Raw genomic sequence first — 14,959 nt, forward strand, 5'->3', positions numbered from 1 at the left:
AGAGAGAGGGAGGGGAATATCGTAAATCAAGCAAAAAATGTATTACGCCTCTTTAATTTCTCGTGAATGTGTGTGTGTGTGTGTGTGTGTGTGCATCTGTATGTGAATGAGAGAGAAAGATAGGTGGATATGCATATTGATGTGTGTCTACTAATCTGCATCTTATCTGCCTTATCCATCCATCCGTCTGTATTTGTTTAATGAATCGAATTTCGCGGCTCACTGTTTCTCGTCTGAACGGCAGAAGCAAGTCTTTGCGTAGCTATCTATTATTGTTCATATAAGTACCTTAATAAGAGAGATAGGACTAGAAAGCAGAGAGATAGGGAGAGACAGGGAGACAAAATAACAAAGCCGAAAGGCAATTAGAAAAGAACGGGGAAGAAAGAGTTAATTCTGAGAACAGCTTGTATGCTGTCTGTTTCTGCTCTGAGTGCATGTCCAGTAAATTGAATAGAGTGTGTGTTGTTGTTGTTGTCCACATGTGCTATTACATTTGTACAAATGTTCATCCTGACTGAGCTGATTGGGTCACATTGTTTGATGTGATGGATGGCAGCCTTTTATTCCCAGTGCAAGCTGGAACACACCTTCCCCCGCACTCCTGCAGTTTAACTGCAGTGGTCAAGAAGGATAGCGTGGGGAGAGGGGGGTGGGCTCCGGATGCTAGAGAGAGGATGATGGAGTGAATGAGATATAAGAGGACCAGCAGGAGCGAGCGAAGAAAAAAATGAAATACCTGCCTGCCTCATTTGTGAACATATCATTATTCTTATTTTAGGATTTGTTATGCTGCCAGACACTCCTGGAGCACAACAAGTGATGCGCTATGTTGAATCGTGCGGGCCTGAGTAGATTGAGAGTGCAGGGGCTGTCAATAGATGCATGGCCCAGTCATCTTCTCAGGGAAGAGGGGGGGAAAACAAACAAATGCATCTCATTATTGCAGCGCGCGCCTCTGCAGTGCTCTGGGTAACCCATCACAGTCCACACAGATTCAATTGCTTCTTTTAAATCAGTTTGGAGCTGCAGCCACATCTCATCTGTCTCAATAGCAGACTGGAGCCAATGGACGGCCCTGCACACAGCAACAGCTCCTCCTAGTGGACAGGAATTGATTGTATGTGACAAAAGATGAAGATGAGCAGAATGGCTTGCTGATGTGGTTGTTTGTGCTCCATCTGTTTACCCGCACATTAGCAGTGGATTTATCCCAGAATTCAGCAGCAGGTATCCTCGTGCTCCTGCTCTCCTCTGCAGCTGATCTTACGCTCACTTTTCATTCTGGCCATACCTCTTTACTCTTCGGCCAGAGGCTTTCATGTCTCTCTCACACATGTTTACCTATCCTGCATTTTGAGCTCCCAGTTCAATCTCTGACGTCAGCCTTTGCACTTGATCTCTGATGAAAGACAAGCTATCTTGACAGTACCCATAGTATGCAATTATACAGGCTCACCTAAAGCTGGCACAATAGACAATCAGGTTCCTGTATCTTGTGCATGATTGAACTGATAGTCTTGGTAAAGAGTACCTCAAAGATCTGCAGAAATCTCTTTGATTGTTAGTTGGTGACAGATTTCTCAATTTACTGCCAAACAATTTCCAGTCCCTTGTGTTAAAAGCAGTTTTTTTTCCCTTCCTGGAATTCCTATTTATGGTTGGATAAAAGGGTTTTAGAGTAGAACAGTAGATAAGTGAATACTGCTTTGATCAGTCCAGAAAGCACATATTTAGCTCGGGGGTGATCTGAGAAGAGGAGTGTTTGGTGTTTGCTATGATAGATTAGCACTGGATCGGTTTCATCACCATTTCATCTCTGTATTCTCTTTTTGTCCACAATTTGTATTCTAACACAACAGAACATCAAACCTCGCTGTAGTGAATCACTCAAAAGCTGACAGCATGACATTCCAGTCATTTCCAAATGTTGCCAGCGCTTATTATTATTATATCATTGCATAGGCCAATATCCATCTGTGACAGCGTCTGCTTCCTCTAACCAGAGATTAGCCTGATAGATATTAGATAAATGATTGAATAAATATAAAACTTGAGCTGTTGTTTCTCTCATCCAGTTCCTCCCTCCAAGCCGTACCTTATGGTGGACATGGCAACCCCCTGGGTGGCAGGGTCCAAGTACACGGTCACCTGTATCGCCCCTGACGCAAAACCCATGGCTGATATCACACTCTATAAAGGTGAGTCGCCACAAATGTGACAGAAACGTTGAGTTTGACAGGTTAGAACTATAGGTTGCAACCTGAATATTTAAATAAGAAGATACTGTAAGATATGAGACCATTAAAGATCTCTTATTTCATAGTCTTTGAATAGCAGTGTTGAAAGTAGCAGACCGTGTGGGAGGAAATAGCCTCACATTGGAATTTCCAATTTCTACTGTCTTTACCATTGCATGTGCAGAGAATGTGTCACAAGTTTTGTAGTTGTTCACAAGAACAACAGCAATTTTTCCATTTTCTATCTTTGCCTCTTGCTCGCCCGTCACACCTATTATACTGTATATTGCTGAAGCGGAGGGGGAGTGATGTTCTATTTTTCTTCCTTGGTGTCGATTAGTCTCAGGGTAGTGCTGTAGTTCTAACATATATATATTATTTGTCGATGTCAAAATGTACATCCCTATTTTTTCCATAAAACATACAAATGTTTTGGTCTTATTATACCGCTGTATGATTTTGATTTCAAAATATGTAGGGACAGGTGTAATGTTTACTGAAACAGACACATATATTGTTGCACACGCAGAAATACACATGTCCATCATATCTCAGTATTTACGATTCCACACGAGAATAACACTGATGTTTCTGTTTCACATGAACACATTTACACTCTCCCTTTTTGTGTTCCTTCCCCCCATTGTGTCTCTTAGATGGAGTGGAGCTGACAGGTGCACAGTCTTTCACCACGTCTGGCTCAAAGGATAAGCTCCTGAACACGCATGCCGAAGTAACGTATGTGTTCCCCCGCGTGCCAAACTCATTCTCCTCACTTACATTCTCAATCTCCCCAAGTCTGTCTTTGTTTTCTCCTTTTCCTTGTTTTCACCCGGCTCTTATTCTCTCCCTCTGTTTTAGCGAGCACAATGGATGTCTACACACAGCGAACTGTTACTTGGCACTGTGCGATTAAATTAGCTTTGTCAAATGCACGAAATTACATTCCGGTAGCGAGACCGATCCGATCCTCGCAGGTTCGCCAGGTGCCTTTACATTAAACAGGCCCATAGATTACTTTAATCCTGCTTGTCTCCTCTGTGTCAAAGATAATAACCTCTTGTCATATCCTGAGATAACATTGGGACTGAGGAGCTGCAGCGTTGTTCAGCAGCCGAGGTCTTAAGCAATATTGATGCCCCTTCCTCATATTCACACTGAGCGTTCGCAGCAGCGGGCCATGTGTGATCGTTACAGCCCACATTCTGCTGTAATTTGAAATAGAAGACATGAACTGAGAGAGTAAACTAGGCTCAAAATAAAACCACTGCGTTGAAGGGACCTTACAAAGGGCATTTTTCAATCCACACAGCAGTGCAAAGTAAATTCACTCAAGAATTAATTGGAAGAGCCTGTATGAAGTATTGCCATTTTTGGCCATATACTACTTTTAACTACATTTCAGAGGCAAATAGTAGCAATAATTACTTCACTACACTATCTGATAGTTATATTTATGAGTTTGAATTAAATAAATTCAATGGGAAACAAATATAAGGCTAAAACACATTGTGAAAACGGTTCTAAACCCTTTTTGGTTTGGTGCATAGTTTGGGCTTTATGTTTCGATTCAACTTTCTTTGGCTTTTATTAGTTCAAAAAAAGTGAAATGTTACCTCTTTTCTCCTTAGATGGTTTAAATCCATCCAATGTTTCAGCAAAAAAAGTAAGACTAGCGAAAAAGTCAAAGACATGCCTACACACCAGAAGTTATTTTTCTTCGATCCTGCCCAATGAACCATCTCACAGCCCCTCAGACTTGTTTTGTGACTCCTAGATTGGCTGCCCCTTGGACTAAACTACCCAGCTGTAGAGAGAGGCTAGTGAAAAAGATCTCCAACTCCACCAGCTAACAGTATATTGCAAATGCACATTGATGCACCAGTTTTAACTATCTAAAAAAGACATTTAGAAAAGATATCACATGTCATATGAGGCATTTTACTATGGAACAAGTACTTATACTTTGATATTTTAGAGCACATTTTACTTACTGATAAAACTTCTATACTTTTACTGAATAGGATCAACTGCAGTACTTTCACTTTTAAAAGTATGTCAACATCAGTGTTTTTGTCATTTGACTACTTTAAAACTTCATCTGGCTCAATGTTAACTCTTCTCAAGTCTTTTCACCTTCTCATTTTGTCTGTGTTTCTGTTTCCTCCCAAAGGGTCACTGCTGTGAGCTCTGACAACGGGAGGCAGCTGGCATGTCATGCACAGAACCCCGCCCTCTTCCGGCCTGTGGAGACCACAATGACCATGAAGGTGCACTGTGAGTGTCTCAACCTGTCTTTAAACTGACAGTAAATACCCCTTTTCTTTAAAAAAAACCAAAAAACAAGCCCTCGTGTACAAACACAGTCAACCACACAGGAACACAACCTTGGGGAGGCCCAAGGGTGACCGTCCTTGTGCAATCAGTCTGTGTTAGCGGTCCAAGGAGAAGCATTCGCCTTAAGGCAAACTCAAACCTACTTCAAGGCAACGTGAGTGTGACTGCCTCCAGTTCACACGGCTGCCCCTGGTGGGCTGAGATGAATATGAACAAAGAAGCAGGTCTCTGGTTTTCTTACTGTAAAATCGCTTAGTCCACAGTGGTGCCATGATTCAATTTATATTTACTGTTTTATTCAGTGTTCTTAAAATGATCTACACCCTTATTTCCAACTGAAACCCATAAACTATTTACGAGACCAACTGAGAGGGATTATATCAGTGAGACCTCAGGACCTGCAATTTAAATAATAAAGTAATATGAACTAATATGGGATGCTGAGGCCACCACAGTTAATGATAATGAATCTTACAAAACTAACCTAGCAAACTTTTGTGCTCATCAGCTTAAATTACATTTAGAATCCACTGAGGCAGGAGGGGAGGCCGTTTCTGTTGCTTTTTTCCTTTATGCTATTATCACAAACCGCGTGACATTATATAATAACAATTGTTACTGCAGCACACAAAGGTGAGTTGACACATATGCTGTCTCTGGCTCTCATTGCATTTGGCATTTCTTGTTCCTCTTATTTGTAGAGGCAACAATGAAAACCATTGTTGCTGAACACACAAACCGTGTGACATGGCAGCTAATGTTTACTACAGTTGGTTTAGTATTTTCTACTCTGTTGATCAGTTGAAGTAATTGATTGTTTAGGCCCGAGAGTTTTCCCACCTGCTTCTCCTTGCCTAAATCATGTTGTTGATTAAAGTAGAGCAGGGCTGCTGACACCTTTAGCAGTGAGCGCTCACTAGCTCAGCTGCCGTATTATCCACAGGCTGACTAGAAAACTTAATGTTGTCTCTATCTATACTCTTCCACATTAGAAACAGCTGCTGCTGGTTCAACAACCACCAATAACCATGAGCAGTCCTCCCGCCTCTCCGTCTCCTGCTCTGTATTAAACAACATAGGCACGGTGCTAATGTTGCAGAACTCGGGACCACCGCTGTAGTCTTACTCAGCATGCCAGCCCATCAAAGCCAGCGCGGTGGCCATTTTCAGCCAGCCAGATTGTTAGCAAGGTGGCAATTTGTCACACTGGCCCAGGGTCCGCAGCCTGCTCTCTGAAACTGATTGCAGCAATAACAAAGGCCCGTCCTCTCCTATTTACTGCCTATATTTTATTCAAGGGGGCTCTAATTTATTCATATTTCACGTTGCCTTATTACTGTTTGAACATCTGTTATGTTACTTTATGGACTGGATCCAGCTCACTGCTCCCTTAATACTTAATGCTTTCATCAGATCTGGACCTCTTATCCCACAGTCATGTTGATTGTGCCCAATTTATTGGCCCTGTCTCAACAAATACGGATGCTCCCTACTCAATTGCCAAGAGTGTTCTCATCGCAGTGCAGTTTCTTTTTTATGTTATTCTCTTGATGGATCCCCGTTTTGCCAAGCGACTATATTCTTTCTCATCTCTCACCCTCTTTTTCTTCTGCTTTCCACCGCCATTTATGTAAGTCCCCTTTGTAAAGGCCAAATTATTTTTGTCTCTCATTTCCTGGCAGACCCACCTCAGCCTCCAGTTATTTTGGGTCTAGAGAGAGAGGAAGTCAAAGAGGGAAGAACGCTCGTGTTGGAGTGTGTGTCTCATGGTGGAAACCCCCTAGCCACTCTCCAATGGACCAAGGTAAATCTTCAGCACCATCTGTTAAGCAGGCTCTGGAACACACTGTCACACTGGCAACATTAGCTTTTTTATTCAACTTGCAGTGTAAGCATCCTTTTGTTAGAAGCTTCTGTACTTTATTTAGTACGCCATATGGGACTGTGCTAATTTTCTAAACATATTCTTGATGTTGCCTTTTTTTTTTTTTTTGGTGTCTGTGTTTCAGAATGAAGAAGTTCTCTCAACAACGTGGGAAGAGGACGTTGTGGCGCGGAAGTCCAGCAGTATCCTCTTCATGAAAATCCATCCAACAGACAACCAGGCAGTGTTGTGCTGTGAAAGCGTCAATATGGTGTCTTCGTCACCTCTTTCTGTTAGCCACAAAATCACTGTGCTCTGTGAGTGAAAGTAATGCTTATTACAGTGCACAGTGCTGGAACACACACACACACACACACACACACACACACACACACACACACACACACACACACACACACACACACACACACACACACACACACTCACACTCAAAGCGCTGGCAAGACGAGCAGCAATGGATTATTTAGGATATGGACAAAAGGCTGAGCAATATAATAAGAGTCTTACCTCAAAAAACAATTATATTGCTGTCCCAGCATAAATTCTAATGCTAATATCATTAATGAAACTAATGGTTATTATGGCTGCGGCCCATATTTCCCACTGCCTTCAGATTAATATCACAGCACGCTCTTTCATAGCTGCTACAATAATTTAGCTGATTTGCTTCAATGCACATTCCTGAGGCAGTACAGCCTACACTTTGTGCGATAGTAACGCCCATGTTTAATAGATTATACATTTCTCTTTGAATTTAAAATGTTTGTTTCAGCAACAATAAAACAAATACAGAATTAATATTCAGCAGCCTTAGTGCATTGAGTCTAACAATAGCCTGATTACCACTACACAGCCAGACTACTGTATGTAAGTCCGGGCTTTAAATGTGATTGATGCACCTATTTTATGTAAATATGCTTTGAATTAGAAACGGTCCATGCAGAAATCTCCTGCTTATTCTATGTAAGGGTGGCTGAAGTTATTCCACTGCCCCTCCTTTCATAACAAAGCCCCCAACAGACCCCGGTGCCATGCCTCACAGTCATCCATTCATGGATGTTGAAAATGAGCTGCTGACTGCCTGACTGCGCTGTAGGCACTGGCAGAGGCTGGAGGGCACAGAGTACGTCTCACTGGTGTAATATGAATATGCCTCTTTTACCTCACGGCTCCTGCTTAATTCCAACATTCTTTGTGTGTGGCATTCACACAGGCGTCCCGGTCTATGTCTCATGTGGGAAAGACACAAATAAGTATTAAGATTTACATACATGACCCCTCCTTCCCCATGTCTGCCATGTCTGCCAGCTCAGTCCCCAGTCTTTGTATTCCCCGGAAGGCTTTATGCAGCTGCATCGCTTTGCCTGCAGCTATTGTACCCTCGTCTCCCCCTGTGGTTAAAACGAAGCAGACTTTAAAAACCACAGTGAAAACCTCCTGAGAAAACAAGTTGCCACTCAAAGTGATTTTCCTTCTCACCCTTGATGCAGCTCTATGTTTCATATCCCAAAATAGGTGCGCTGCCACTGTGATCAGAAAAGGTAGCTGTTGAATGTACTATTTCATGGGCGATATTTTTACCAACTTGTTTTTGTATGCCTTCCTGTCTGTGTGTGCGTGTACAACAGTTGAGCCTGCAGAGGTGACACTTTTGGGGTCGTTCACGGCCATCGAGGGGCAGGACATAAATATGGGCTGCTACGCCACCTCCAGTAATCCACCTGTCGAGATCCGCTGGTGGCTGGGCTACAAGGAGCTCAACACATCCGGAGAAGCTATGGAAGAGGTGGGACTACACAGCACACAAGGTTGCAGTCTAAGCAAGTAGAAACAATTATGTTGGCAAGAGATAGTGTACAGTGACAATGGGTTTTAAATGAATGATCATGCTTGTTGTTTTAAAGCGAATACTGCAGTAGGGTATGTTATTGTGTCTTTTTGGTGAACACAAGCCTTCAAAGATAAAGGGCAAATGCCTTGCCCCCTTAAATGTGCCTTGAGGGTAATAGAAAAAACGTTTAAAAGGCCTGCCATTGAATTAAAAAAGAATCCTCTAAAATGTGACCTCCTGTGAACCTTTTAGATGAAAGGAAACGCTATGACCATGAGCAGTGTGTCTGAATAGACCTATACTGCAAATGAATCAGCAGGTGGTTCTCAGAAGAGTATTCTGCTGCTCCTATCCTCTTTTGTGTATGTTAATAAGATCAAAGTGAATAAAAGCTGACACGGAAGATGAGCGTTATTAAACAAGCTCTTTATTCATCTGGCAGCAGCATTTTCATTTGATCTTACACAAGGCACTCAGTGTGCTGTGTGTGAGCTTTAATGCATTTGAAACAGTGTGAGGTTAATGAAGACTGACGCTCCTGTCCAGTGTCTTTGTTAGTCTTTCTGACTGGGGCTTTTACAGTAATCACCACAATAATGGCTTTAATAACCAGATGTGCTGCACAGGCATGACCACTATCAGGCAGGTGCGAAATGATGCTTTGCTCAATTTAAAACAGCGTGCAAAGCAGAAGAGTCTGATGAATATGCTATTTATCAAAGACCATGCACAACATCAGTCATTACAGCCGCTAATTTGACATTTGTATTCGCAAAGACAAACCAATGTGGGTTGTTATTCTCACTGATTTCTTTCTCCCTCTCTCCTAAGACTGAGAATGCCCCTGAAACCAAGGCTGTCTGTCCCCTGACTGAACTGTCATGTGTGCATTATGTCTGCAGGGAGACAATGGTGGGATGACAGCCATGTCTAACATGACCCACAGGGTCTCCCGGGAGGACGACGGACTGAAACTCACCTGTGAGGCTTTCAACAAGGGGACACACTTCTCCAAGACCCAGTTCGACATACTCAATGTCTACTGTCAGTTACCTTTCTATTCTTCTATTGTTGTAGAATTAACTAGCGTAAAATACTTATGCGAGGAGAATGACATTTTATTTTGTACTACTTTTAACATCTTATCAAATGCACATCCATCATAGTTCAGGAGGGCTAGATTTCAATTACAGCTCTGAATGTCAAGAAATGCAAAAAAAGCAAAGAAATTGCTCTCACTAATTTAATTCTCAACACAGAATGTGCAATTGTTTTTTTAAGGACTGTCTTTTCACATTTGTGTTGATGGAAGTGTTTTCTGTTCCCATTTTCAAATCGAAAATATTCTATTTAACTGGCCTTGAGCGATGGTCTCTAACTGAAGCTACTGGACTGTTAAAAATAAACACGTATGTCAATTTGCTCAAAAGATTCTACTAAAGGACATATTTTTGTTTCTTTCTATATCAGATCCCCCTCAAAATGTATGGCTCGATACCCCCCCTCCAGATGTCCCTCTTCGTTCAGGCACCACGGTCCGTCTCGTCTGCTTCTCCACTGGAGGCAATCCCACTGCGACTCTGACTTGGTTCAAGGTGAGTGTGTACTGTATGTGTGTATTGGAGCGTATGTCTGAAGTACACACTCTTCCCTGTGTAATTTCCTCCCTTCCTGTTGTAGAATGGAAGGGCAGTCCACGATGCAGTGAGGCAGACGTCCTTTGAGCGGGGTGTGGCTCGAGAACTGATCCTGGTTCTGACGCCAAGTGACAACATAGCCACCTTCCGCTGTGATGCCACAAATAAAGCAGAGAAGACCATTTCTGCCCAGACTAAGCTCAAGGTTCACTGTGAGTTAGACTGGAGCTCTGACACTAACACATGCTGAGCTTTATTTCAGTCTCACTCAGCTGAGAGAAAAGCACAATATAATAATAATAATAATAAATGGGATTTATATAGCGCTTTTCTAGACCCAAAGACGCTTTACATTACGAGTAAGGTCGACAAACAAAACAATATCAGATGAATGGATTCATTTTAAACCATTTCACACAGATTTCCAGTATTTGGTACTCTTCTCATCTTGAAATTGTCAGTGAGTTAAGATTGTGTCTCTTTTGTTTACTCTATGGTGCTCCAGTCCTGGCAGTAAGTGTGAAGATCTCAACCAAACAGGAGGTGCAACGTCAGGGACAGATGCTAACTCTGGAGTGCCAGTCTGGAAGCAGCAACCCCCAGCCCATCATCCGCTGGAGTTTGGACACAGTCAGGTTTGGCAAGGCCATTGGTGGAAAGGCCTATAGCAGACAGTGGGCCTCATGCAGCCACATCATTTTGAATTTCCCTGGAATTTGTATTAATTTAAGAGAATAATTATCGTCTCCTGATACACCAAACATTCTGAACCATGGCAGGTGTTCTGCCATGTGCACACACTCTGGCATATGCTTAAGAATTGAATGGATGCCACCAAAACGTCAGCAGTATTGAAATGGTGGTACTGTTAAATAGAATTGGAGGATGAAACCCCCTTTAATGGTCACACATGTGCACGCACACACACACACACACACACACACACACACACACACACACACACACACACACACACACACACACACACACACACACACACATAGTGACATTTGTTCTCTGCTTTTTACCCATCCTAGTACTAGGAGCGTTGTTTAGCAGAGCAAAATAAAGCTAAACAAAGGAAACATTTTATTTTCCAGAATGTCAGAACTTGTGTTACAGGAAAGTCAAAAATCATTGAATAGCAGTGAAATTCAGATTAGTTTTTCTTGCGATGGATAAACAAATATTTGTTCTAAACTTGGTAAAACTTTTACCTTAGAGAAGAAGCAAAAAGTGTTTAACATGGTTGATTCCCAGAAATCAACGGGCACTGACAAAATAAGAAAAACATGTGGATATGAACAAAAACAAGAGAAAATCTGAATGATATCGCTTCCTGCACGAGTCCCACTGACAATGTGATAGCGGCATATATATTAGTGCTGAATGACTGTAAAATGGTGCTACAATTGTGATTGTTTGATGAACCTGAACCCTCCTGTTGATTTGATTGGCTGGATGCAATTTGTGTCCTACAGTAGGTTACAGGGAGTTGAGCAGCCCCCCAGGAGGGCTCATTTTGGTGGTGTGTCAGTGCAGAGTTCCCTATCCCTAAATCTGAGTTCACTGCATCACAACAAGCGTGTCATCTGCCAGGCCTACACTCCGGAGCTAGCTGAGGGGGCTAACACATTCTTTAAACTAAATGTGCATTGTAAGTAGAGGGAACATCTTTGATTTCTTTCTTTCTTGGTTTGTTTGTTCCCTTCTTTCTTGGCGAGTGACCATGAGATGTGTTTTCTTAAACGATGTAAGCTGCTTTACTGATGTACTTTTGCACATAAATGTCAGCATATAGTATGTGCGTGTGTTTTTTGTTTGCTGGGAAAACCTTTGTTGGGATTTGTGGATCTGTTGAGCTCTGCGGCAGTGTGTCCTAATTGTGCATTTGCTTTGCTGCATGGCCATGTTTGTCTTTGATGCCATTTCACAGGCAGCAGCCAGCCTCTGCTTCAAAGCTTGCTACTGTGTATGAGCATGAAGGAATGTCACTGTGTGTTTGTGCGGAGCTGCAGTTGGACAACAGTACTGTCACTCGTCATTTTAATGCCTGTCCCTCTCCCTCCCGCGTTGCCTTTCTCCCCCGCCATCTAAGTATGCGAAGTTGGTTAGATCTGGATTTATTGGTGGGATGTCGACTTTTTTTTTACTGGTTTGACTCTCATTAGTGTCTCTTCCTGCTTCCACGCTCAACATGTTTTGTGTGTCTTTGTGTTCTCCTTTGTTGGTTCGTGTCATTCTCTGTGCTAGAGTTTGTATTCACGCCTTTGCTCATGTATTTTTGGTGTAAATCCAACTTGCGTAGCTGAATTTCTGTGCTGTTTCTGTGTCAGACCCACCAGAATTCAGCCCTAAGCAGCCGGCGCAGATTCAGGTGTTGGAGGATGACATGGCAGTCATCCCATTGCTGCTCTCAGCTAACCCGGAGGAGGTCTCCTGCATTTGGCTGCACCGCAGGGAGACGCTGGTCAAAGGTGATCCGAGGCTGTGTGATGGCTCTATAAACCAGGTCCTAGTTGAGCTGAGCCAGCAAGTAAGCACTCAGCTCTGCCATTCAGGGTCTGAATAAAACATGGCAGGTTAGCCAGCATGGGACCCTGCCAAATGTGATTCTCATTATGGCTCTAATGTATGCAGTCTAAATGAGGTTTGCTGTCTCCCTGAATACAACACAACGATTCTAAACCTGGCTTCTCCTCCAGGCCGGTGTCATCAGGGCCCTGCTGCACCCACTCTCTTTCTCTGGTAACTCTGTTAGCTCCATCATACGCAACCCCCACCATAAAAATCTATCCTGAATGTGGAAACCCACCTATTGCATTTAGACTGCTGCGGTGGAGGGGGTGTCTCTCACACAGCCCATTGTCGGCTTGATGTGGGAATCCTGCCAGGCCAATCAATAATGCAGGATTAGATGTCACTTAGAGACCAGTGGCCAGAGGACACGCGCTTGATGAGAGTGTAATGAATACTTAATTTACCGTTGTTTTGCATGTCTCTACGTGTGTGCGTTTCAATGTTTTTGTAAAGAGGGGAGTCTGCACTTCCACTGGTCAGACGACAACTCCCTGGAGATCAAGAACGTGACAAGGAAACATGCTGGAGTTTACACGGTCAAGTGTACAAACGAGGAGGGCGTCAACCAAGCTTCCATCATGCTGGATGTTCTGTGTAAGAACTGCACACACAGAGTGGATGAGCATGTAACCATAACACCAATTTACATATCAACATGGATCCCACATGTGAATTGATACAGGTTGAAAGAGGTCATAAAAGTGCTTCAATTTATATATATTTTTTGCAAGAATAGAAATTGAAGCTCTTTTGATTTTTTTTCTTTCTTTAACGAGTAAATAATATATGTTGTGATATGTGAGTGTGTATCTACTGCAGTGCGTCATTGTTTTCAAACAGCACCTTCTTAGAGTTGTTGAGTCCTGAAATCTGAGGAAAATGGGGCTTTAAAAGTCTTTGAATCTGATGCTTAAGAAGCGGTGGGAGTCCTGAATTATAAAAGGTCTTTGGTGGCAGTGGCAACATGACTGCATTTTTTCCCCAGGTGTTTGGATCATTTTTCATTTACCTTTGAAAGCAAGTTAAATTATTTACAGTAATTCCTAAAGCTTAATTAAAGTTCCCTAGAGCACTTAACACAGGAAAATGAGCAAAAGGGATGGAAATGAGAGAAAAGGATGGGAGTATAAAAATCATTATTTCTTCACCTTCCTGCTATTCATTCATAATTGATCACTCTTTTACTAGCATGCCAGATTTGCAGGTAAACCTTGGGTCCATAGTGGGCACAAGTCAAGCTGAATAGGCTTCGTCCTTAAAGTACAGAGAGTGAGCAGAAATAAAAAATAACGGTCCATTTTGTACTCTGGATTTGAATCTGTAGACTTCTCACATGTTTTGAACTCTAAAGCTGCAGAGTATCAGAACCGCCAAAGCATCCATGCACACAGACACACACACAGACACACACAGACACAGACACACAGACACACACACAGACACACACAGACACACACACACACACACAACACACACAAAAACACACACACACACACACACACACACACACACACACACACACACACACACACACAGACAACACACAACACACACACACACACACACACACACCACACACACACACACACACACACACACACACACACACACACACACACACACACACACACACACACACACACACACACACACACACACACACACACACACACACACACACACACACACACACACACACACACACACACACACACAACACACACACACACCAGACAGACAGACAGACAGACAGACAGACAGACAGACACACACACACACGCACACAGACACACGCACACAGACATCACCATTGGCTTTCAGCCCCTACCCAGCAAGCATGACACATTCATTAGGCCTCAATGCAAGGCCGTGCTTCTCCACTGCTGCCCGGGGCCTCGCCTCTAGCTCCAACCCTCTGCCCCGATACTGATGATTTAATAATGGAAGTGTTGAAAATGTAGGCCTGCCTGTTTCACCAAAGCCCATGGTACACACCTAATGGATTCTGCCGGCCTGAACTGACTGGGCTTGACAGTTGTAGATATTCATTATGTATGGATGATTGTAGTAGCTTTTATGGGTGGCGGTGTAGACCACTTAACTATGTCGGTCTTGGTTAGCAGGCCAACACGGGTGGATCCCACCAACCCAGAGGTCTGTGTCTCTCTGGTGTTTCTCACCACTGTTCTTCAAGTGCAAACATAGGTTTAGACAAGGAGGAACTAATGGCCTTACTGTTGCAAGTACATGGCACTCATGGGAAGTATAAAAAGATTATGCGTTAGGGGCAAATAACGACTAGAGGAGCCAAGCAGTCGGTAAGGAAAGAAGACTTAATGAAAAGAGGGGAGCCGTTCAGTCTGTCATGTGGGAATCAGCTGTCAGTGGAGGGCCTTCTGGGTCAAAGGCACAATTCTCTGTTTGGTTGCATAAGCATCTGTAATCCTCC

General features: G+C 43.0%; 1 protein-coding gene across 1 annotated transcript in view; it reads left to right on the forward strand.

Moving 5' to 3' along the window:
- Window positions 1-14,959, forward strand: part of nphs1 (NPHS1 adhesion molecule, nephrin) — a 32,089-nt gene that overhangs the window by 474 nt on the left and 16,656 nt on the right. Inside the window, exons 3-15 of the mRNA XM_010789704.1 lie at window positions 2,079-2,201; window positions 2,897-2,978; window positions 4,414-4,517; window positions 6,260-6,381; window positions 6,587-6,758; window positions 8,091-8,248; window positions 9,196-9,337; window positions 9,764-9,888; window positions 9,974-10,142; window positions 10,436-10,565; window positions 11,415-11,587; window positions 12,267-12,407; window positions 12,964-13,104. Of these exons, the coding sequence (XP_010788006.1) occupies window positions 2,079-2,201; window positions 2,897-2,978; window positions 4,414-4,517; window positions 6,260-6,381; window positions 6,587-6,758; window positions 8,091-8,248; window positions 9,196-9,337; window positions 9,764-9,888; window positions 9,974-10,142; window positions 10,436-10,565; window positions 11,415-11,587; window positions 12,267-12,407; window positions 12,964-13,104 (1,782 nt within the window). The remainder of the gene's footprint in view (window positions 1-2,078; window positions 2,202-2,896; window positions 2,979-4,413; window positions 4,518-6,259; window positions 6,382-6,586; window positions 6,759-8,090; window positions 8,249-9,195; window positions 9,338-9,763; window positions 9,889-9,973; window positions 10,143-10,435; window positions 10,566-11,414; window positions 11,588-12,266; window positions 12,408-12,963; window positions 13,105-14,959) is intronic.

The sequence above is a fragment of the Notothenia coriiceps genome, unplaced genomic scaffold (assembly GCF_000735185.1).
Source record: "Notothenia coriiceps isolate Sejong01 unplaced genomic scaffold, NC01 NC01_scaffold00033176, whole genome shotgun sequence".
NCBI classification, from domain to species: Eukaryota; Metazoa; Chordata; class Actinopteri; order Perciformes; family Nototheniidae; genus Notothenia; species Notothenia coriiceps.